This window comes from Oncorhynchus clarkii, chromosome 7 (assembly GCF_045791955.1).
Source record: "Oncorhynchus clarkii lewisi isolate Uvic-CL-2024 chromosome 7, UVic_Ocla_1.0, whole genome shotgun sequence".
In the NCBI taxonomy this organism is placed as follows: Eukaryota; Metazoa; Chordata; class Actinopteri; order Salmoniformes; family Salmonidae; genus Oncorhynchus; species Oncorhynchus clarkii.
The window spans coordinates 51650006-51675861 of record NC_092153.1 but is presented as its reverse complement, the minus strand read 5'-3'; the positions used below and the strand labels follow the sequence as shown (position 1 = coordinate 51675861).

Here is a 25856-nt window from a genome sequence, read left to right as displayed (position 1 = left end):
CTCTAGTTAGTTCAAAATAACTACTTCATGACATTTAATTCCGATGTTGGCAGGGGAATTAGGTTTCCTGTGTCCTTGGAGTTCTTGAGGGTAGGAATACCAGAACTAGTATCACCCTACTCAAATAACCCTTTCACTGGAGGAGAGAGAACCCACACTCCTACAAATACAGTACAGTCTCTTTGAGGTCTTTGCCTGGTATGCTCAACTAAATCCTTCCCCCAGGAAGCCCATTTAAACACACTGGACATCAACATGAAGATAGGATGACTTTTCATGTCCATGTTGTCACATATTTGTATCAATCTGTTGGTTATGTATAGCAGAGCATCATATGTACTGCAGGACAGAGAAAGTGACTGTTGCTCATACACAACCACTACTTATAGAGGCATTATTGGTTGAAAGTAACATTCCCCATGGCATCACATTTGACTGACAACCCAAACAAACACACAATGAGTACTGTTTATCTTTTACGGGCATGTGCAGCTAATTAGGGAGGATGCCCTCTCCAGGGCTAATGAGATAAACAACAAAATTCCCCCTGCCCATAAAGTCGTAAACCTGAATTGATCACTTATTTAACCGCCCTTTTAATTGGCTCCCATTAACAGACCTCCAGGCCTGGAGCAATGCCCATTGAAGCCCTCTGTGTCTCTCTCTCTCTCTCTCTCTCTCTCTCTCTCTCTCTCTCTCTCTCTCACGCAAAACAGCCTCCTAAACATCGTCTCTTTCCTGGGGAGGGCTGGAATGGGCGGCTAATGGCCCCTGTTAGCTTGAGTGCCACTCAGATGGGCCCGTTTCCCTCTTTTAATCATCCCGGGCCCGCTGCGTTTAATACCAGCGACGTGACGCTGCTTTCTCATTCACAACAGCTGCTCTGTTCCCAGAGCCGGGCTTATGCAAATCTCCTTTGTTGGAGGCGCTCAAATATTTCTGTCCCTCTCCCTTTCACAGAGGAGGGAAGGAGAAAAAAATCAGCCACGGTTGTGAAAGGAGCTCTCTCGCTCTCTCTCTCTCTCTCTCTCTCTCTCTCTCTCTCTCTCTCTCAGCACACTATATATACTGCCTATTCCTCTCTCTCCCTCTCTGTGTTCATGTCTTCCCCTTAATCTTTATCCCGCCTGTGTTCTCTTTCTCTTTTCTTAGACCCTCCGTTAACCACAAATTCAAATGGCTTCATTGGCATGACAAGAGGAATCTAGGCCTAGTCTATTCTCCCTGTCTGTCCCACTACAATGCTGCATGGCCTGGCCCAGTAACCTCTGCTCTGGCTGAGGGCAGCAGGGCTCTGTGATGTGAGGTGGGTAGGCTGGCCTATGTGTTTTGGGCCAGACCTGTTGGCAGTGCTGGGTCTATGTGAGGGACTGCTCTCTGACAGGCCTCCTCTGTTTCTGCTCAGAGAGGCTCTGGTGTCCTTTGATCTTTGATTCCTCTCAGTTCCTCAGGACCAGGGTGTGAAATTAAAAGAGTGTGTGTGTGTGTGTGTGTGTGTGTGTGTGTGTGTGTGTGTGTGTGTGTGTGTGTGTGTGTGTGTTGGTCGATAGTACATACTTGTGCATGGCATCTGGAAGGGATCTGAGTCAGTGCGATAGTAACCGTTGCGGCACACACAGTTAGTGGCTCCTTCGTTGGTGGTGCGGCTGTTGATTGGACACTGCATGCAGGATACATCACCCTGTATAGGCTTGAAGAAGCCCGATGGACAAGCTGGGATAAAAACAGAAGAGAGGGAGAGATGAGATATGAACATATCCCCATTTACATACTGTATTTCATGTTTGGTCAGTTTTATTCCCTGTTTGGCTTCATCTCACTTTACGAGACATGTGGTCCAGAGACCACAATGCAAAAGAGACTAACACAGATCACAGTTGAGCATAAATATACATTAGTGCAACCTCCTCGCATGTGAGGGTTTCTCGGTGGAGATGACAACAGACAACATAACATGTACAGTACTGTGTTTAACTTTAATTATTCAGCGTGCTCACAGCACACTAATTGCCTGAGACCCTCTGGAGTGGTCTACTTCCTGTTAAGTGCTCTTTAAAGGTCCTCTACTCTTGCTGGGAGAGTGGCAGGAAAACTTACAGCCATGGTTAGGGGTGGTGATCACACACTACTGCATCAAAACTGTGTGTGTGTGTGTGTGTGTGTGTGTGTGTGTGTGTGTGTGTGTGTGTGTGTGTGTGTGTGTGTGTGTGTGTGTGTGTGTGTGTGTGCATGGGTACGCATGTAAAAAAAAAAAAAGCAGTCAAGCACTACCATTTACAGTGAAACTCACTCTCCCTGATATCCTCTTCATCCTTACCTCAGTTACCCCCCACTCCTGCCCCCACTCCCGCCACACACACACACACACAGTGGAACCCTTCCCAGAATGCACAGCAGCCCCTGCTCAAGGACCATGTCAAGAGCTGTTTTTGTACTGGGGCCAAACCAGCTGAGGTTGGTATAGCTTGAGATAATCACCACCCACCTCCCTCCCTGTCTCCCCATCCGTAAAAGGAGGAAATGGAGTAGTGTGGGGACTCGCTACGAGCTAAAGTCACACATGAAAAATTCACACACAGGAGGTGCCACACTTATGAATGACCTTCACACAGTTATGAATGTCCTTATGCCAATGCTACCTGAGAGCTATCCTGTGATACATTATGTAACACTGGGATTTCAAAAAAAAAAAACATCTGGAGGGATCCTTATCCTGTTGAATACTCTGCACCATAACCCATCTCACAAACTCTCACTATGTTCCATATCTAGGAATAATAAAACCGTCATTTCCCTATCATCCCTGGTCTGAGCTGCCAATTACAGCTGGATTAAAGTGTGTGTCATATGGAAACGTCTGCAGCTGGAACTTTATTTGGAGAAGGTCAAATCACAAGGCAGGATAAGTCTGGGTTCAATCCCACTGTTTATACTAGGAAGACAGATACCAGTTCCCAGTGACCATGCTGGAACACCATGCTGGAACACCATGCTGGAGCACCATGCTGGAGCACCATGCTGGAACACCATGCTAGAGCACCATGCTGGAACACCATGCTGGAACACCATGCTGGAGCACCATGCTGGAGCACCATGCTGGAACACCATGCTGGAGCAGGATTACTGCTCTTTTCCAATCCCAACTTCCCACAAACTCCCTGGAAAACACATCTCAATCATCATCCTCTGTCCAAACCGGCTGCACACACTAGAGCACTGCTGTGCTTTAGTAGCCCAATCCCTGGCCCTGGCCCATAAAACTCAGATTCCGTAGAAAAAAAGTGTCACACAAACAGAGCAACATTTTCAGTGAGGCTGATGCATCCTGTGGAAAGATCATTGTCATAAACATCAGTCACAGGAAGTAGTATTGGGGATAAAATGGAGGAAACCTGATCATGCTCTTCAATAAATATTAGTCTCATTATATTTTTATTCTCCTGTGATTGATGGGGGAAAGCGACCTGGTACAGAGTGAAACATGAGGCCGGCACATTCATACTGCCAGTCACCAGAGTCACTGAATGAGGCCCCAGCTACAGATCTGTGGATTGGGACTGAGACTAAAGAACACAGTGGTCTATGGCAGTGAAGAGCTCAGAGGAGCGCCACCAAAGAAAATAGCAGAAAGAGCCAGGGAGAGGGAAAAGAGAAGAGGTGGAGCAGAGGAGAGAAGAGAAGAAGAGAAAGACAGAAGGCAGTAGGCGGCGCTTAGGATTGAGTAATGGGTGTTTAGGGCAAGCATGTTTTATATGGAAGAGGGAGTTGGGAAGGGGGAACAGTGTCAACAACTAGGCCTATTGTCTATTGTTTGGTAGCCGGATATGGCCAGGTATCGCTTTTTCTGTCTTTATTGTTCCTACTGTCCTCTAGCATCCATGACAGAGACAGAGAGATAGAGAGACTGACAGACAAAGACACAGACAGACTGACAGACAGAGAAACAGACAGACCAGGCTGTGTTAGATGTGGGGCTCAGCTTGTCACCACCAGGGCCTTATATTTTTTTTTTTGGGGGGGGGGGGATTCCACCAGTCTTTCAAGAGGCTGTGTTGGAGGGCTGGGGAGCTGCTCGGTGTCAGATGTAGCCTGCGGACGAGTACATAGCTCTGATTAAAAAGCAGATCAGCACTTTGATTCCCTCCTCACTCAGATTGGTGGTGTTGAGCTGTTTGATCACAATCTCCCTCAACTCGCTCAGTCAACATGCAATGGCTAAAGCCTTATTATGATGCAGCTTCAGACATCCCTCTGGCAAGGGGAGGTAATAATGAGGGGAATATTCATTGCTGGAGTTTTATTTTCCCTCCTTTTGATTCTTTTAAAATATATGTCTCTATTAATATCCTTAAATAAATAAGCACGTTTTCTCAGCTTTCTGGATTTTGACAGAAGTGATGAAACGCTGCATTAAGTCAAGAAGAAAAGGCGCACAGAAACATTCTAATGGAATTTATAAACACTTCAGATTTAATTTAGTGTCAGCTGTGTCAAAGGGTCCAGATCACCTCAAAGTGGTTCCAGGCACACGCCAAGAAAGGAAAGGCTTGGCTGTCACATCTCAATGACTGCTGTTCTCCAGAGCAGAGGCAACTCAGTGACTGGCTAGAGCCCAACCCTTTCTGTCTGTGTTATGAACTTTAATAACACATCCTGACATAAAGAATTGATTTGGGAGTACTGTTGACTCACTGTATAAAGAGGGTATTGTGAGAGGTAAGTCCTCCATGCCAGGGAGCCAGTCAGGTTTTACAGCAGGTAATTTGCTGGTTGTTTCAAAGGCTTCCGGGAAGTTTCAGCCAGGCAAATTTATGTTAATTGAAAGAGAGAACCTGCAGCTCAAAGCCACTGTATCCAGCCTAGTCTGTGTGAAAAGGTGGGGCTCCATTGTTTTCAGTGGCAGTGCTGATGATGAAGCCAGCCACTCTACTGGAAGCATTCTGAGCTGACAGTGCATCTGGCTTCTCCAGCTCAGTTTGAACAGACACACACAAGACACACACGTGCACGTACAGACACATACAGTACATGCACACACACGTACACAAACGCGCAGACGCACACACACACACACACACACACAGACAGAAATATATGCAGGCAGCACAGCAGCAAAACGGTGTGCCCAGACAGTCAGGAAGAACCCAAACAAAGGCTGGGCATTTGACATTTCCATCATGGCTGTCTGAGCTGTGCAGTGCCTTACCATGGCCAGGGAATCATCTGGCTGATAACAGCCACTAATCCAGCCAAAGGCATGTCTATTGAGAGAAACCCATGACCTGTTCCACACCTCTCCCGTCCCCGTCCCCGTCCCCCAGCAACCCCGCCCGACAGAGAGGTCCTTTGTCCACACCCCCCACGCCCTCTCCTGTTTCCCCATTCCTCCTATTCAGCTGCTTCAAAACCAGCCCCCAAAAATGCTGAATTTAATGAAAGCAGCATTCAAAAAGAGACAAGGGACAGAAAGGGGTAAGGTGTGTGTGCGTGTGTGTGCGTACGTGCGTGTGTGAGTGTTCATTACGTGTGAGTGTGAAAGACAAAAGGCTGGAGGGGAAAGAACTGGAGGTGTGAGGTTTTGTTAGCGCAGCAGAAAAAAAGTGCTGAAAGCTGTGAAAATGGGCAGTCACAGGGCTTCTCTGTGTGGACGTTTTCTATTGTCACAGAGAGAGAGGGCCACTGTAGGGAGCGATGGGCTTGGTCGTCATGGCACTTCTGCTCTCTGTTTACTGTCTGTCTTCTGTATAAACAATTTGGATCACCGGGAAAAATAGATCAGATGTTATCCCTTAATAAGGATAGACCATAAAGAGGGAGGGGCTGTTTTGTACCATACTCACTGTCCGATGAAGGAGCAAATCGGATCCAAATTAGAAGAGCAAAAACTGTTAGCTATAATATGGACAGTGAATACACTTGTACTGTTCTGAATCCTGAGATGTTTACTCTGCAGTGGTTTACTCTGTGATGAGGAGCTAACCTTGTGATGGGCCAGCCAGCTGTGCAAGCCATGGCCACAAGTTAACCTAAGGAGAGCATCCATATTGTAGGTAGGGGGTGTAGGTAAAGCCAGTCTGTCCCCTTCATGCCGACCCTTCCTTAGGGAACACACTTCTATTTGGCTGAGCAGTGACACACAGGGCCCCAGAATTCAATTAGGGCCCGGGCCGCGCCAGCTAATTCAATCAAGGAGGTGTGAAAGCAATTAGACGACTGGCATTCGCTTCACCCCACACACAGGCACAAATTAGATATTAATTTCCCTCTCTAGGTTTCCCTGTCTGATGCAATTAGCGTGCCTGTATCTCGACGTGGCTCGCACTGGGGAGCAGGGTGTGAGGTTGACCAATGACCTACTGGACGTAAATTAAGCTTCTCTCCATTTCCTGGACAGGACAGGAACACTTCCTGTGTGAGTAAGTTGGACGCCCACTTGCACTAATAAGGAGAGGAGAGGGCTGGACTTCACAGTGATTCAGAGGCTGGGGTCAGAACAGCAGCCTTCACTGGTTGTGCAGTCCCCTCAAGGCCCAGTGAGTGATGGCTGCTTTCATCTTACATTCTATGTGTGTGAAGACTGCACATGTATGTAAGTCTATGTTGTCATTGTGTATTAATTATGCATGAATGTGTGTGTGAGTGTGTGTATCTGCAGAAGGATCTGGCAGGTGGGAGGTGAGTCATTGTCAGTGCCCCTGCTCTAAGCTATGTTCCTCTACAGTTGTCAGTGAGCTCTCCTCAGACAGCATCCAACCCAAATCCACCCAGCGGGCGCCATGGAGACAGATTAGGTGCTACGGCGGAGCCCGTGTGAGTGGGAGATTAGTAGGAAACGTGTGACACCTGGGAAATGGCCTCTCAACAGCTGGAGAGGGGAGGGCCCAGGCTTACAATACAGACTAGAAAGCCGGCACATGTCCCAACACACACACACACACACACACACACACACACCCACACGCGCGCACACGCACGCACACACAATGCTGACAGAATGCATTTATAAACAACCCCTGGCCACAGCCCAGAGGACAATTTCAGCTAACTATACATCTCCTAGGTGCCAAATACCAGGCTCAGATGTACTCTGTACCCCAGTCTTGGTATCAGAGGTTTCTCTCACTGGGGCACAGAGTACATGAGTACAGCGCAAAACAACCCCCAGTATAACTGTGGTATGGGTTAGCATTCAAGGACAAAAGGCACATGGGCCAGGTCAACATAGTAGCTCACTAAAAATAATCTGCTGGTGGATTAAAAATGTTGTAACCTGATAACAGCAGTAAAGTTATTTCCAGAAACCCAACGTCCTCATTCATTATCCCCATTCATTACACGTAAGAAACCAACAAACACCTCTACACACTTAGACCCTCTCCCCATACCTTATTGTCACATGTGGCAAACATTATCTTTCTCATTCAAACGACATATCCATAGTGTTCCTTGAGTTGGAACACCACGCAGTCGTAATGATTATCAGGTCATAAATACCGCCAAAATGTATAATCAGCAAAGGGAAAAGTGTCTTAACCACAGTATTTCCATAGTGTCTGATAACTACCATGTGTCAATAGAATGGGGGAAAGATGAAAGGGAAGAATCTCTGGAGCCATACATGCAGCACAGTAATAATGTCTGGAATTTTCACTGCTGCTTTTTTTTTCCCTTCCTCATTTTTTTCCATACTGAGAATAAAAACTGAAATGGGGTATGGTAAAATTACAGGCATTTGTGCCGACACAAAAAATTGTGAAGGGTCATTTCATGCAGGCAGATCACTTGACAGCTTGCTCTCTGGAGAGTCCAGGGGGCCAATCAGGTTGGAGGTAGACCCTCGAGCCCCGGCCTCGGTATATGAGGCTGCAGATGGTTGGGGTGTGGCCTGAGAGAGTCAGGCAGACCCCTGTAAAATAATTAATCTCCATTAAAGATGCCCTGTCAACCTCAACCTGCTACATCTCCTGCCTGCAGTCACAGGAGCTACCTCCCCTTATCTCCCTACTGATAATTAGGATGATCACAAGAAATAGCAAAATAGGAAGATACATACAGCATTGAATTGCCTATAGAGATGACCGTTGTCAAGCACACAAAAACCCATATTTGACATATTGATCCTCAGTTGCTAAATTATGCTCTCTGGTGAAGTTACACAATGGTACGTCAAGTGGAATGTACAGTACCAGTCAAAAGTTTGGACACACCTAGTCATTCAAGGATTTGTCTTTATTTCTACTATTTTCTACATTGTAGAATAATAGTGAAGACATCACAACTATGAAATAATACATATGGAATCATGTAGTAACCAAAAAAAGTGTTAAACAAATCAAAATATATTTGAGATTTGAGATTCTTCAAAGTAGCCACCTTTTGCCTTGATGACAGCATTGCACACTCTTGGCATTCTCTCAACCAGATTCATGAGGTAGTCACCTGGAATGTATTTCAATTAACAGATGTGACTTGTTAAAACTTAATTTGTGTAATTTGTTTCCTTAATGTGTTTGAGCCAATTAGTTGTGTAGTGAGTGACAAGGTAGGGTTGGTAAACGGAAGATAGCCCTATTTGGAAAAAAAATGTCCAAATTATGGCAAGAACAGCTTAAATAAGCAAAGAGAAACAACAGTCCATCATTACTTTAAGACATGAAGGTCAGTCAATCCTCCACAGGAATGGAAGACCCAGAGTTACCTCTGCTGCAAATGATAAGTTCATTAGAGTTACCAGCCTCAGAAATTGGCAACTAACTGCACATCAGATGGCAGTCCAAATAAATGCTTCACAGAGTTCAAGTAACAGACACATCACAACATCAACTGTTCAGAGGAGGATGCGTGAATCAGGCCTTTATGGTAAAATTGCTGCAAAGAAACCACTACTATAGGACATCAATAAGAATAATAGACTTGCTTGGGCCAAGAAACACAAGCAATGTACATTAGACCAGAGGAAACCTGTCCTTTGGTCTGATGAGTCCAAATTTGACATTTTTGTTTCCAACCGCCGTGTCTTTGTGAGACGCAGAGTAGGTGAACGGATAATCTCCAGATGTCTGGTTCCCACAGTGGAGCATGGAGGAGCAGGTGTAATGGTGTGGGGGTGCTTTGCTGGTGACACTGTCTGTGATTTACTTAGAATTCAAGGCATACTTAGCCAGCATGGCTACCACAGAATTCTGCAGCGATACACCATCCCATCTGGTTTGGGTTTAGTGGGACTATCATTTGTTTTTCAACAGGACAATAACCCAAAACAAACCTCCAGGCTCCTTAATTGGGACAGCCTAGTGGTTAGAGAGTTGGACTAGTAACCGAAAGGTTGCAAGTTCAAACCCCCGAGCTGACAAGGTACAAATATGTCGTTCTGCCCCTGAACAGGCAGTTAACCCACTGTTCCTAGGCCGTCATTGAAAATAAGAATTTGTTCTTAACTGACTTGCCTAGTTAAATAAAGGTAAAATAAATAAAAATTTGACCAAGAAGGAGAGTTGTGAAGTGCTGCACCAGATGACCTGGTCTCCACAATAACCTGACCTCAACCCAATTAGGATGGTTTGGGATGAGTTGAACAGCAGAGTGAAGAAAAAGCAGCCAACAAGTACTCAGAATATGTGGGAAGTCCTTCAAGACTGTTGGAAAAGCATTCCAGGTGACTACCTCATGAAGCTGGTTGAAAGAATTCAAAGCGTGTGCAAAGCTGTCATCAAGGCAAAGGGTGGCTACTTTGAAGAACCTAAAATATAAAACACTTTTTTGGTTACTACATGATTCCACATGTTATTTCATAGTGTTGATGTCTTTACTACTATTCTACAATGTAGAAAATAGTAAAAATAAAGGAAAACCCTGGAATGAGTAGGTGTGTCCAAACGTTTGACTGGTACTGTAGGTGTTACTCCTCCCCAGCTCATTATAGTCACTGATGTTGTCAGTGGTAAGGAGGACAAGAGTCTGCTCCTGTCTTTATCCACACAAGGCATTTCAGACAGGTGCTAAAAGGAGTTACTGTATTCTACTCTACTGGCTTTGTACTGCAACACTTCACACTGTGAATGGTGTTACATAAAGCACATAGCTGTATCTCCCAGACTGATTCAACGCAGATTCACTCAGCACTGCATGCTACCATGATTTAAGAGAGTCATGGTGGCTATTGTACTGGGACTGTTACAGTGATCCAGGATGGGGAGAAAAAAAGGACTTTCTCCATCAGCACTTGAACGGGAATTCTCTGTTGAGAATTTGAGACGTAAGGGACAAGTAGGAAACAGGACGATGTAGGAGTGATCTTGTGTCAGAATTTCTCCCCTCACTGTGAGGTGGACAAAGGACATGAACACATACCCTTATACACCCCCTCCCATGGGAACAGCTTACCTGCCAATACTCAGGACCTACCCAACAACATGGGGATTGGGGTTGATAAAGCAGTTGGTCATGACATTTCCCCCTTACTGGAACAGTAATATCTTGGATAATGAAATCATGCTTTTTGCTTTATGAAATGTATCGCGCCTCTGGGATAGGGGGAAGGGAGGGCAGACAGCGTGCACACACACACATACAGAGCACATACAAACACATATAAACACACACACACAACATGCTATGATTCATAGGTTTATTTTAGGGAGTATGCGTGTCTCCACTACACTATCCATATCAATGTGTTTGGAGTCTTTCTGAGTTTTGACGGCAACTGTCAGAGCCCTGGCCCCTAAACTCCCAAATGTACCCTTTTCTCAAGGACAGGCTGTTGCCTGGGAAACAGGAGCTCCTGTCATGGAGGACCTCACCGTTCCGCATGCTGCACCTAGAGCTTCGAGCAGTGATCAGAGACACTGTCTAGAACAGGAGGAGGAGGAGAAAGAGGAGAGGGAGCACCTCCTGTAGACAACCGCGGCGTTAAAGTGGAACGGACAGCATTTTAACAACATGAAATAGTATTAACATTTGTACATATACACCCCCAGAAAGAATATGATGCCTTTGTTGTTATTTTCTGACAAGCAAGCACTCATTTTCACGTTTTCATACATTCAGAGAATGTTTGGGACTGACATAGAGTAAGGCATTTGTGAAAATTCTATAGCAATATAGACTGGGAAAGCAGCTGTCCGTTTGGACAATTAATAGACATTGTAGTAAATAAAACCTAATAAAAACATCTGTCATGTCCAGGACCGGAGTCTACACAGCCCAGTGTGCCATAGCCAATCAGAGTTACAATAGGCCAATATGCAAATAAGCTATTTACCACATAGGCAGACCCCTCTAGCGACTTTTCTTGGTAAAAGATTCTAGCGACAAATTCAGCTACTTAAACGGGCCTCCCATCATTCACTTTGAACTGGACTGTGTAATTAGAGGCAGTAGCAACACCCGACTTTAGATTATTAGAAATCATTCACCAAAAGCCATAAATACACCTGAATAGATTTCTGCAAATATGTAAATCCCACGGGTGTCCTCTTACATTTGGAAACGTTACGTTCCTATCAATCAAACAACCATGAAATGCTAACTCTCCCTCAGTTGCCTATGCACATCAACAACGACAAAATCAACAACTAATGTTAGCCAAAGCGAGAATAACTCAAATCTAATGAGGGAACAGTAGATAAACCCTCTCAAACTTTGTCAGTTGGCCGTCAGAATTGCACTCATAAACAATGTGGAATAGTAGTCTGCTCGCCCTGCAGCTTGCCTGCCAATGCATGCCCGTCCCAACCCACGTTTTAACAAATGAATGGGAACTTGCCTGCCTACCCGCCCATTTGATAGATGCCAAATACATTTGATTGACAACTGAGAGATATGCTAACTGTGGATAACAGAAAAACGATATGGGGGAGGTGGGAAGTTGTCAACTTACCCACTCGTCCAATGACAACATCCTCCCAGCACCAGCAAACATTAGGCTCCAGGTTTTTAGCTTGCTAAATAAATAGGGACAAAAATAAATAAGCTAGCCCATTAGCCACATTATGACTGACTTGTGACCATTGCCCTTGCTAATTTGATTGTATTGACATTCCAGGCCTTGGTTACATTTGTCAGTTTTTGTCGAACATATTGAGTCATTGTAACTGAAACAGTGCATCCCGAATGGATGGAGGCAGCAAACAATGTACCAGGCCAGCTGTGATTTACAACCTGATAGCGATATTTGTTGGACTACCAAGAAATGTATTGGTGAATTATATTAATCATGCATTGAACTGCATCCATCTATTCTGCCTTACTCTACGTCATGGACTTGTTTTGTCAAATATAACCTATTTTTAAAACATCTTGTAAAGTTGGTTTGTAGCAAAACTGGGAATTTGATATTTTGACTGATATTATGATTGTCTGTTTCATATCTGAAAAGTAGTTAAAACACTGTCAGTTTCACTTCAAGGAGTACATGACAATAAGAGGATTCTTTGAATTCCTGTCAAGGATTTGTTGATTGAAATCATCCGTATCAAAACGGTATTTTTTCACCTAGCACAAAACAACTAATCCCCGGATGGCTGTGGGTATCCCGGGTAGGTGAGAAGCATGCAGTGAGGGATCTTTTGTTGCCAAGAGACAGATGCAGGAAATAGCTGACAGAGGCTGTCTCTACTGTGTGCATGGAGGAGGGGCCTCTCTCTCTCTCTCTCTCTCTCTCTCTCACTCTCACTCTCTCTCTCTCTCTCACTCTCTCTCTCTCATTACCTCTCTCTTTCCCTCTCTCTCTCTCTGTCTCTCCCTCTGTCCAAACAAAGCCAGTGAGCAGTACTAGTCCAGCCCTTAGTGACAGAGGCTCCCCAAGGTGGGGTGTGCATGATGGACAGGAGGCATAAAGGGACTGTGTTGCCCATCACTGGAGACAAGGAGGCAACATGGGGTAGTGGGATGGGTGGGGGTGGCATTGCAGGGAGCAGCTGGCATTGAATCCTGTCACTGTCCCTATGTAACCCTCTGATGTACCCACACACGTACAAGCACATACACACACACACGCCACACACACACATAGTAAGATAAACATTGTCATTTACGAAACCCTGGGTATCATATTCATAATCTGTGTCTCATATCTGAAGCCTCCTATCCCTGGAGTGTATTTATTAGAGATGATATCACTTCTGACCACAAGGATTTAATGAGACGATGGGGAGTCTGAATTCTATTATCCATTCAATCTTCAACAGAAAAAACAACAGCTGCACCGAGCCCACCTAGTCACACACACATACACATACGTATGTCCCTTCAAAAGTTTGGACACACCTACTCGTTCAAGGGTGTTTCTTTATTTTTACTATTTTCTACATCCGGAATCATTTAGTAACCAAAAAAGTGTTAAACAAATCAAGATTCTTCAAAGTAGCCACCTTTTGCCTTGGTGACAGCTTTGCACACATTTGGCATTCTCTCAACCAGCTTCAATAATTAATCACCTTTTAACAAGGCACACCTGTTAAGTGAAATGCATTCCAGCATTTCACTTAACAGGTGTGCCTTGTTAAAAGGTAATTTGTGGAATTTCTTTCATTAATGCGTTTGAGCCAATCAGTTGTGCAGTGACAAGGTAGGGGTGGTATACAGAAGATAGCCCTATTTGGTAAAAGACCAAGTCCATATTATGTTAAGAACTGCTCAAATAAGCAAAGAGAAACGACAGTCCATCATTACTTTAAGACATGAAGGTCAGTCATACAGAAAATGTCAAGAACTTTAAAAGTTTCTTCAAGTGCAGTCATTAAAACCATCAAGCGCTATGATGAAACCTGGCTCTCATGAGGACCGCCACAGGAAAGGAAGACCCAGAGTTACCTCTGCTGCAGAGGATAAGTTCATTAGAGGTTAACTGCACCTCAGATTGCAGCCCAAATAAATGTTTCACAGAGTTCAAGTAACAGAACATCAACTGTTCAGAGGAGGATGCGTGAATCAGGCCTTCATGATCGAATTGCTGCAAAGAAACCACTACTATAGGACACCAATAAGAAGAAGAGAGCAATGGACATTAGACCAGAGGAAATCTGTCCTTTGGTCTGATGAGTCCAAATTTGAGATTTTTGGTTCAAACCGCCGTGTCTTTGTGAGACGCAGAGTAGGTGAACGGATGATCTTTGCATGTGTGGTTCCCACCGTGAAGCATGGAGGAGGTTTGATGGTGTGAGGGTGCATTGCTGGTGACACTGTCTGTGATTTATTTAGAATTCAAGGCACAATTAACCAGCTTGGCTACAACATCGCTCTGCAGCGATACACCATTCCATCTGGTTTGCGCTTAGTGGGACTGTCATTTGTTTTTCAACAGAACAAACCCAAAACACACCTCCAGGATGCGTAAGGGCTATTTGACCAAGAAGGAGAGTGATGGAGTGCTGCATCAGACTACCTGGCCTCCATAATCACCCGACCTCAAACCAATTGAGATAGTTTGGGATGAGTTGGACCGCAAGGTGAAGGAAAAGCAGCCAACAAGTTCTCCGCATATGTGGGAACTCTTTCAAGAATGTTGAAAAATCATTCCTCATGAAGCTGGTTTAGAGAATGCCAAAAGTGTGCAAAGCTGTCATCAAGGCAAAGGGTGTCTACTGTCGTGTCTTTGGCTATGCCGGATTAAGTGATATGACATGCCACCTGATTGAGCTAATCATGTAAATGTTATTAACTAGAGAGTCGGGCACCACAAAATAATATTTATAGAGCTGTTATCTTCCGAATAAACTCTTAAAGACCTAGTAATATTTTACATCAATAGCAGTCAATATTAATCGTCCTCTTAATTCAGTCTCATCTGAAAGTTGTAAATTCTTGGTTATCTGCACGAACCCTGGCTAACAATTTGAATCAGCAATACAAAATTGGGTTTAATTATTTATTTACTAAATACATAACTAATCACACAGAATTACACATACACATAATTAAATCATAACTTGATTACAAATTTCGTCATAAAGGAAAACGTCCCTAGCGGGCGGAACAGAAATGACAGCTTGTTACACAAAGGAAAAGGGCTGGGTTTGAGTGAAAGAGCGGGAAGATTGTGGGACACAGGGAGAAGCTGTGCTATCGTAAATACAGTATCTGATGCATTCTAAATTACCGCCCATTTGGAAAAGGAAAATGCAAGAAATATTTACTCTGAGTTGCGCTTGATAAGATGACATAAACTCTACAGTGGGAAGTATACACATCAGAGTTATCGGATTCACATGGAATTGTTGTTCAATTTAAATGTTTGAATATGAAATTAATGTGATTTTAGCTTCTAAAATGTGAGATTTGGGTTTTCATAAAATAGGGCTGCTCAATCAGTGGCCCGCCCCTGTGAAGGGACATGGGCTATAAAACCTTTCAAACACTCCCTCCTCTCCCTTCCTATATAAGCCCTTGACGACAACATAACCTCCTGTTCCGAGGACGTGAGGACGACGGTCCTATGTCAGAATGGTTCAGATAATAACTGCAGAACGAAGCCAACATCAGCGTGAGCTTGGTTGCGAATGGTATGAACTTTGAACTCTTATTCACTACAGATTTTAAACCTAACCCTAACTTTAACCCTAACCTATTTTCATACATTTTTATAATATAGCCAATTTTTACTTTGCAGCTGGCCTACCTAAGGGGAAATCACTCGGTTTTGCCTCCAGGACAAGACTTGTGACAATAAACATCAACCTGCTATTTCACCACTGCAGAACTCAAAATGTCCCCTATCCTGTGACCCACGTATACTTCATCAGATACTTAAGCAATAAGGCCTGAGGGGGTGTGGTATATGGCCAATATACCACAGCAAAGAGCTGTTCTTATGACTGACACAACGCAGAGTGCCTGGATGCAGCACTTAGTCGTGGTATATTGGTCATATACCACAAACCCCCGAGATACCTTATTGCTATTATAAACTGGTTACCAACGTAATTAGAGCAGTAAAAATAAATGTTTTGTCATACCCGTGGTATACCACGGCTGTCAGCCAATCAGCATACAGGGCTCGAACTACACAGTTTATAACTTCATTTGTCAACTGGGAGATCGGCTGATTCATGAAAATGTGTGTCAAAACAAGCCACACAAGCCACAACAAGCCACACGAGCAAACCACCAGAACATGATTCCACCTGGTATCTCATCTCACACAAACTCTAAACAAACTGTGCAGCAGGAGACACACACACACATGCTCTTTAATAATGGCTAGCTTCCCTATGCCACTACACCTGCGCCTGTCTGAATGGCAGAGGATTGTTCTGAGGTGATTCAGTTGAAAGGTTTAATGACGCCTATGTAGGGGTGGAATACATTAAACGGCTCAATCATGGATCCAGAGTGAGGTGGTGCCCCAGAACATTTACACTGAATGATTAGCCTTTAAACATGTAATTGATTCATCTAAAACAAGGGAAGCCTCTGCTATTCATCTTGGTGCTCTTATTGTCTTCCACCCTCCATGACTATGTCCTTAACCCCGTTACAGAAAGGGGCTAGGCCAGCCGGGCTTCCCTCCATTTGTCCTAATCAATGGAGCCTGTTCAATCCAGACCTGGGGGGGGTCAGTAAAATTAAGTACCCAGCTCACACTGCAGCGAGTCGGGGCCAACACAGCCTGGGCATGAGGGAGATGAGCATGGCCTTTGTTGCCATGGTAACGCTGGCTAGCCGAGCCACCGCCACTTCTCCCTCCCTGTCCCCTCCTTATTTATTTGGCAGATCCAAAATGGCTGCGCAGTGGAACAATGGCACTCCTCCATGACACTGAAGCAAATGTACTTCAAAATGAAATATACACATTTTCACCCTTCATTTTCTCAGAGAGATGATAAAACACTGGTGGAATGGGAGAGGGTGTGTCCTTGTTGGAATTGTTTCCATAGTCTAAACAACCCATATGTCACAGAGTTATGATCCAGAAGTACCATTCCCAAGGGCATAAATAAACAAGATGTATTGTATTGTAGCTATTGATCTAGAGATAAACCACTGCATTAATGGGTTTAATAAATAACCACACACTGCTATAGGACACTATAGATGGTCAGATATTGCAAAATAGAAAGAGTGGGAATGAGCTTCAGACTGGCAGGGAAGCCTCCTTTTGCAACTGGGTGCCTCAGTGATGGGGGAATGGAGAACTGGGAGTAACCATGCCCAGCAGCCTATCCCATGGCATCACCATGGCGGCAGGTGGTGGACGATGATGTCTATCATCACAAGACAGAATATGTCTCAGCACTGAAACAAACACATTACCGCACCTGACACACACACACACACACACACACACACACACACACACACACACACACACACACACACACACACACACACACACACACATACACACACAGTGTAATATCTTATTTTTCTGAACAGATATACATCTATCTGTTTTTTCTATGCATCGGCAGGACAGAACGGCAGCTTCGGGTTATGAAGCTCAAGTGGCAATCTTGAATATTAAGGAAAAGTTGATGTTCTGCTTGCCTCAGTTAGAATACCTCATGGTAAGTTGTAGACCATACTATTTACCAAGAACGTTTTAATCTGTGTTTTTCATAGCTGTCTATTTACCCCCACAATCCAATGCTGGCACTAAGACTGCACTCAACGAGCTGTATAAGGCCATAAGCAAACAAGAAAATGCTCATCCAGAGGCGGCGCTCCTATTGGCTGGTTATTTTAATGTACAGAAAAAAACTCTTGCTCACCTTTACTCCACACAGAAATGCATACAATGTTCTCACTCTCTGTCCATTAGGCAAATTTGACCATAACTCTATCTAGGGCTGGGCGATATGGCCAAAATATATCACGGTATTTTTAAAAACGGTATGACGGTATTTTTAGTTTTTGAATAATGAAAGTTATACATTTGCTTTATCAGTAGTGAGTGATCCTATAGTGGCAACACATACATTCTAAGTGATTTCAATTAGTCTTCCTCCATACTGATTGTTTTATACTGTTCAATTCAACTTCAACCAAAACAAATTTCAGCAATTTTATAATTTCTGCATTTCCTGCATTTCCAACATAGTCGTGAAGAGGGCACGACAACGCCTCTTCTCCCTCAGGAGGCTCAAAAGATTTGTCAGGGCCCTCAGAACCTCAAAAGGTTATACAGCTGCACCACTGAGAGCATCTTTACTGGCTGCATCACCACTTGCTATGACAACTGATTGGCATTCGACTGCAAGGTGCTACAGAGGGTAGTGCGTACAGCCAGTATCTCAGTGGGGACAATTTCCCTGCCATCCAGGACCTCTATACCAGGTGGTGTCAGAGGAAGGCCTTAAGAACTGTCACAGACTCCAGCCACCCAAGTCATAGACTGTTCTCTCTGCTACCACACGGAAAGCAGTACCGGTGCACCAAGACTTCTAAATAGTTAGTTAAGTAGTTAACCAAATAGCTACTCGGACTGTGCATTGACCCCTTTTCCACTAACTCTTCTGACTCATCACATATGCTGCTGCTACTGTTTATTATCTACCCTGTTGCCTAGACGCTTTATTCCTAGGTATATGTACATATCTACCTCAATTATCTCGTACCCCTGCACATCGACTCTGTACTGGTACCCTGTGCATATAGTCAACTTATCGTAACTCATTGTGAATTTATTATTATTATAATAAATTATTTTATTATTAAGTGTTTTACTTTTTTATTATTTATCTATTTTCTTTCTCTCTGCATTGTTGGGAAGGGCCCATAAGTAAGCATTTCACTGTTGGTTTACACCTGTTTTTTACGAAGCATGTGACAAATAAAATCTGATTTGATTTGAGTACTGCACCCATACCCTGCCACTGTGCTAGGGTTAGCTAGCTTTCCCCCGGCACTCCTCTGAGCGTTCCACTGCCACATACCTGACATATCCAGACAGGCTGATACAAATCTAATCTCTTACATTAATACTGAAGTGATGAAAAGGTTATAAGACAAATAGAATGCGGATGTAGACTGCTGTATTTCCCAAAGGTTGGCCTACTGTATCTTTGTTCTGTACTGGTGATGCTGGCATACTTATGCATGTTTGTCATGTATCTTCCAGGCACAGACACACAGATGCTAAACACATACACAAACAAACTGCATTAATACAAGTTTGCTTCTAAAATCCTGTTTTTGCATCAGCGAAAGGTCAGTAAACCCAAGCGGGGCGTAATAGAACTCCGGGAGATTAGGAACTCAGTGGTGGCCTGCCTGCCTGTGCCGAGGAGACTGGTGGTCGATTAGTCTTGGGTTCCTGGAGGCAGCAGGATTATCTAAGAGAGGCTGGTGGGGGTCGGGAGACCGTTGGGCTCAGAAACAGATCCCCGTCCGGAGTGTGAGAAAATATGGGAGTGACGCAGGCGCGGGGAGGCAGGGTCCATGACAGTTTGATGAGGAAACGTGATGGGATTCCATCCAGGACACACAGACACACGCACTATGGACCATTGTCAGCCAAGGTCACAGACAGGAAAATACAGCAAAACCCTCTTACAGACGAGATCACAGACATGGTCTCTTTCCTTAGAATGCATCATCAAGCTTTCATCAGCGTGTCAGAATTTTAAAGAGCCACTGAACATGCTGATTGGCACATGTTTTTCTGTTGCTCATTAGAAAAATTTGATTTCAGTCTTGGAGGTGTGTTTCCTGACCGATTCTGCATTTGGTTAATGACGTTTGTCCCTCATGAGACACTGTAGACGCGGAAGCCTATTTCACTTCCTCAAAATCCCCAGAATGACTCTAAGATAACTCAAGAAATCTGTAATTAATGTTGATGTTTTTGTGAGGATGTTTAAGTTGCGCAATTTTACATCTAACTAAGGTGTTGGGTGCAATATTTCTAAAGTAAAAAATGTTGCGACATGTTGTCTTACGTAAACAAAGTTGGGCTGCTGGGCAGGTCTGTCTCACTGTCTATGCTATCGGATTGAGAGAAATCAATGCAAATGTTCACTCCATGTTAGTGAGGAAATGCACATCGCCAAATCAAAACCCAACCTTCATTTACCCGTTGTGACGCACGGATGTTCCAAATTTAGACGAGACTGACTTCACACCCGAAAGGATCCTATTTAGACTTTGTAGTCAATTTGGACACTAGAATAACTGTTTCTGACTCATATCAACGCCACATAGGCTGTTTTCAAAGGGATTTGATGCTTTTTAAAAGGCAGTCGCTCTTTAACACAGAGAGACTAATCTAATTATTGTCACTAGGAGAATTTGAGTGTTCTGCATTCAAGTAATACCCCACCCCCTGCTCTCACTGTCATTTTGTTGCTCGAGAATAAAATATTGAAGTAAATATTGAGAAACGCAGAACACTGTTGCAATGTCAACACACTGCTAATTGCATTATATTACGTCATAGTTCATATAGTTCATATGTTACTTTCATAACATATGAACTATACTTGGAAATTAGTTGGGGTCCCTTCCAGGATTGAAATGCTTTTCTGCTGAAAGGCCCAGTTCTAGAGGGCAGGACTAGGGGCCTCCTGAGAGGTCAAATACCTGCTTATCAGCACATATACTGTACAGGTTCTGCCTAGACACGTTCAATTAGCCAGCACTTAGGCTGTGTATGAGAGGGCCACGTTCTCAGCATGGGGCACATATCAACAGAACCAGGGCGATGACAGAGGCCTGGCCCACAAAGACCTGATTGAGACCTGAGTGTGGCCAGACAGGAAATAAGTACTTATTAATAGCGGACTTGAAGAAGAGAGATGGATTTCTGCCCCCTCATATCAATATCCTTAGCTGATAGCTGTTAACAAGATAAATGCAGTAACTTCAGGATTAGGTCAATATTCAAGATTCAGATGAGGATGAGGAAGAGATTACAGTTAGATGATGAAACGCATGTAAGAGATGCATATACTACAGATATTACTTCTGCCTGTGAGAAGAACTAGTCCTCATCCATTGCACCACACACACACACACACACACACACACACACACACACACCCACCCACCCACCCACCCACACACACACACACACACACACACACACACACACACACACACACACACACACACACACACACACACACACACACACATACACGCACACGCACACGCACACACACACACGCACACACAAAACTACAGAGCAAAAGCCCAAACTCTCTTCGCTTCACTGTCAGCAAAGTCAAGTGCTTCCCAGACAGCTTCCAGCAGTCCTTTCACAGGGGAGCTGCATTTCAGATGGGCAGAGAAGGCTGACGTGTCTGGGCTTGTAAGTCTCTATTGCTTTAATATTGCACTCATCTTGTTGTCTGTATTCATAGATCTCAGGTGCTTAGGACGGCATATTAACATTTGTGTTGAAGCTTGTCCCTACTTCTATGATCTCTAACATAGCCAGCAATGCAGTCCCATGGGAAGCATGCATGCTGGCGTTATGTATACACAGATGGAATTCAAGCCGGCATTTGCCAACCTTTCATTGGCCTTTTCCCTATTGCCACACTTTAATACCACTGAAGTAAAACACTGTAAATGATCCATTCTCAGTAAGGCTGCTTGCAGACCCTGTTGGTTTCTGGTAATCTCAAAGCTTTGCACCGTGTCGAGATAAAACATGGCCTGGCTGCTTGACAGTGTACACCAGCCTTCAGTCAGTGCTGGGATCAAATCTTCATTAAAGCCCTGCTTTAAAATGAACTCACACAGAGGCACTGCACAAGAGGAGACATACAATCACAGTGTTGTCAAGAGACCATGATGTATTCATTAGAGGAATGAATTGTACATAAACAGCCATTGCTACACACACAAGTTAAGTCCACTTCTGTCATGGACACTGCTCTGTCTCTTTTTTTATATACAACCCTTATTTTACCTGATAAGCTGACTGAGAACACATTCTCATTTACAGCAACAACCTGAGGAATAGTTACAGGGGAGAGGGGAGATGAATGAGCCAATTAGAAGCTGGGGATGATTAGGTGGCCATGATGGTAAGAGGCCCAGATTGGGAATTTAGCCAGGACACCGGGGTTAACACCCCCACTCTTACGATAAGTGCCATGGGATCTTTAGTGAACACAGAGAGTCAGGACACCCATTTAACGTCCCCTCCGAAAGACAACACCTCCTCCCCTAGTCGGGGAACTGAGTTTTCCCAACGGCTCCTTTACTGGACCTATGCAATCTAATGGTAAAATAGGTCATTGTGTGAATAACATGCGGTTAACACACTGTGTCCCCAAATCAATATGTGACATGCTATATTTGGTAACAAGGTTACGAGGAGGAGTTGTTGAGGCTGTATGGGGAGCGAGTGACATCATTCCAGTCTCGAGTCTAGGCCGCTTATTTTAGATGGAGATGACTTCCAAATGTCTTCTCGGGTGAGAGCTTCTGTCCATGGAGAGGGAGATATCCCCTGCTGTATTTGAGAATGTCACATTTTATTCAGTGTCAATGTCACACGAGCGCCCCTCCAGGCAACACACACGACATGATATTCATTGTAATCAAATATTCATAGAATGTAGGCCATTTATATTTCAACTAACTGAATTATATGTTTAAGCTCAAGTAGGGAGATTGGGCAAGGAAGAAAAATTTAGCAGTGTGTGACGAGTCCAGACACTGTGTTCCCAGTCTGATTTTCCCTGCTGTGCTCTGGGATCAATAATGTTAAAATGTCTAGTCTTGAGTCTGGCAAACACATCAATCAAGACCCTTCATTAGCTCTGGACAACAGTATGTGTGTGTGTGCATATGTTTGTGACCATGTGTGTTTGTGAGTGACTGTGTGTTCATGTGTGAGTGACTGTGTTTGTGACCATGTGTATTTGTGAGTGTGTGTGTGTGCCCCATTAGCTGTGGATAGCATCACAAAGTGAAGACTGGAGCCTTTACATCCCACAGTCCAGTTTCTAAGTGTGTGCCACTTGATTTTTCATTATTGCACTGTCTGCAGAGACATCCTACATTCTCAAAGAACACATACTAATATGTCGCACCATGATACTGTACATGAAACCGTTTGGGATAACCAGTCCTATCAAGTATTATCCATTTGACAAATAGGATAATACAACACCCTTGATTATCAACTGAGCTTATCCCTGTTTCGTTATCATACTGTTGATAACCTTAAACTGTGGAATACTGAACTCACTGGATCATAGCTCACTGTAAGAGGAGAGGAATCCAGTCCACTGCCAAGTGCATAGCATCGTGTAGTGTGGTTTAAAGATACATCTATCATGGGCGCTTCCTCAGCAGACTCCCCCTCAGAGCTGACTAAGCTAAGCCTAGCCTGTCGGTTTCACCAAAAGCCTTAGCATCGCAGTCATTTTCATACAGAGTGGAAGAAGAGAATCAAAACAACCTCATTAATAACAGGACTAATGTCTTCCAGACGCTAGCTGTTGTGAGCCGGGTTATTTCACGAAGAGAGGATGCCCATCTCCTGACAAGAAGCAGGGCAGTCGTGGTGCGTCGAGACGGTGCCACACAGTGTCTGCTGGCACCAGGAAGAAACAAAACAACCCCTCAATTGCCAGTTAACACACAAAGAACCTCCCCCATGCATGCTGCCCAAATAACTCAACAAGGACTGCAGCCTTGTAGTTGACCACAATGCACAACACCGCACCAATCTCAGCAGGAAGGCAACAGCTCCCAGACACCGATACAGTGACTGGCCAATCCTGGCTTGATGGTAAACAGTGGTGGTTGGTTCATGTCCTAATGTCGTGGCAGTGTAGGAGCGGGGGAGAGCAGAACAATGATTGTGATAGTGTTAACCCAGCAGCCTCTCTGGCTCACCTCTGAGCCTCTGTCTCTCCACAGCCTGGAGCCACCACCCTGTGGCCTTCACACTTTAAACGCCACAGTGTTACACCATACACATTAACACGCAGCACGACACAACGGCTGGGCTGGCTGAGTGGGTCACACAGCACAGCATCGATTCCTTAGACTCACTCTTCTAAGGCACTGTGTTTTTCTAGGATGCATTCCAAACTATCACCATTCTGCATCTGGGCTTTTATCAGAGCTGTATTGGTGCTTGGAATGCTTCCTTTCATAAAAGATAAGTATTGGTTTATATGGAGTATCGATTGGTATGCAGTAAAGAGGCAGTGGTGTAAAGTAATTAAGTAAAAATACTTTCAAGTACTACTTAAGTCTTTTTTGGTATCTGTACTTTACCATTTTATTTTTGACAACTTTTACTTTTCCTTCACTACATTCCTAAAGAAAATAATGTACTTTTTACTTCATACATTTTCCTTGACACCTAAAAGTACTCGTTACATTTTGAATGCTTGCAGGACAGGAACATTGTCTAATTCACACACTTATCAAGAGAACATCCCTCCTCATCTACTGCCTCTGATGTGGCAGACTCACTAAGTACAAATGTGTTGTTTGTAAATGATGTCTGAGTGTTGCAGCGTGCCACTGGCTATCTGTAAATTTAAAAAACAAACAAGAAAGCGGTGTCATCTGGTTTGCTTAATATAAGGAATTTGAAATTATTAATATTTGTACTTTTGATACTTAACCCTCCTGTTGTGTTCGTTTCATGTTAATTAATTCTGTGTTCCCGGTCTAAAATGACCACCCTATTATAGCTGATTATAAATCAGATCTTTTTATCAACTTAAGTTCTTGTGAACATTACAAGTTTTGAACTTCTATTTGCTATTTATGGCCTGTAGGCCTCATTGACCTGAGCTCATACAACTCATTTTGAGTAAAAAAAAGCATAATGTATGGATTATTTTGACTATAACAAATACTCAGATGAAACATACTGTGCTATTTATCACAGATTACTTTGTGTCAAAGTTTAACAAGGACATTTGTTTTGAAACCATTTCAAATGTTTAAATAGTGGCACAAAATAACATCTGTTGTGTTCCCGGTCAAAACTGACCGGTATGATTTTATTAGTAAAGAAAGGACATAGGCCCAAAACTACACATGAAAACTTTACCATATTACAAAATTAATGTCTGAACACAAAAAAGAACAAAAGTAACAATAACCGTATTACTAACAATAACAAAAACATTCAAATCTTCACAATCTGTCAATCAATGGTGGTTACATTTTGTGTGTTCTCATGCACATGTTGGACAATCCCTGGTGGTTGTTGCGTGTGCCTTACAAATATATGCACTGCATTTATGGCACATAATGCTTGTTTTGACATCTCTTGGTGCACACAGATTGCACCTCTTCCTTTTGTCTCTTCTGTCTCTGGCGTCCGTAGGTCTTTCTTCTGGCCCTTGTATATCTCACCAATCCAGCAGAGGATGGTGTCGGAGGAAGGTGTTGGCGCCTTTGATCGAGGGGTGCCACCATGGCTTTCCCCAACTCTTCTAGGAATGGTCTCCTTTTGAAGAATTTCCTCTGCTTCCAGCCTGGATTCACCTCCATCCACACCACAAAGGCGTTGTAGGCCGACACATCTAGGATGTTGAAGAACACTATTGGCCAATGTGCCATCATCCTCTTACAAGAGTACAGTGCCTTGCGAAAGTATTCAGCCCCCTTGAACTTTGCGACCTTTTGCCACATTTCAGGCTTCAAACATAAAGATATAAAACTGTATTTTTTTTGTGAAGAATCAACAACAAGTGGGACACAATCATGAAGTGGAACGACATTTATTGGATATTTCAAACTTTTTTAACAAATCAAAAACTGAAAAATTGGGCGTGCAAAATTATTCAGCCCCCTTAAGTTAATACTTTGTAGCGCCACCTTTTGCTGTGATTACAGCTGTAAGTCGCTTGGGGTATGTCTCTATCAGTTTTTCATATCGAGAGACTGACATTTTTTCCCATTCCTCCTTGCAAAACAGCTCGAGC

The 25856-nt window shown here is 43.8% G+C and overlaps 1 protein-coding gene across 1 annotated transcript in view; it reads right to left on the bottom strand.

The window, feature by feature from the left end:
* Positions 1 to 25856, bottom strand: part of LOC139413448 (ephrin type-B receptor 2-like) — a 160828-nt gene that overhangs the window by 45859 nt on the left and 89113 nt on the right. Inside the window, exon 4 of the mRNA XM_071160866.1 lies at positions 1558 to 1713. Coding sequence (XP_071016967.1) covers positions 1558 to 1713 — 156 coding nt within the window. The remainder of the gene's footprint in view (positions 1 to 1557; positions 1714 to 25856) is intronic.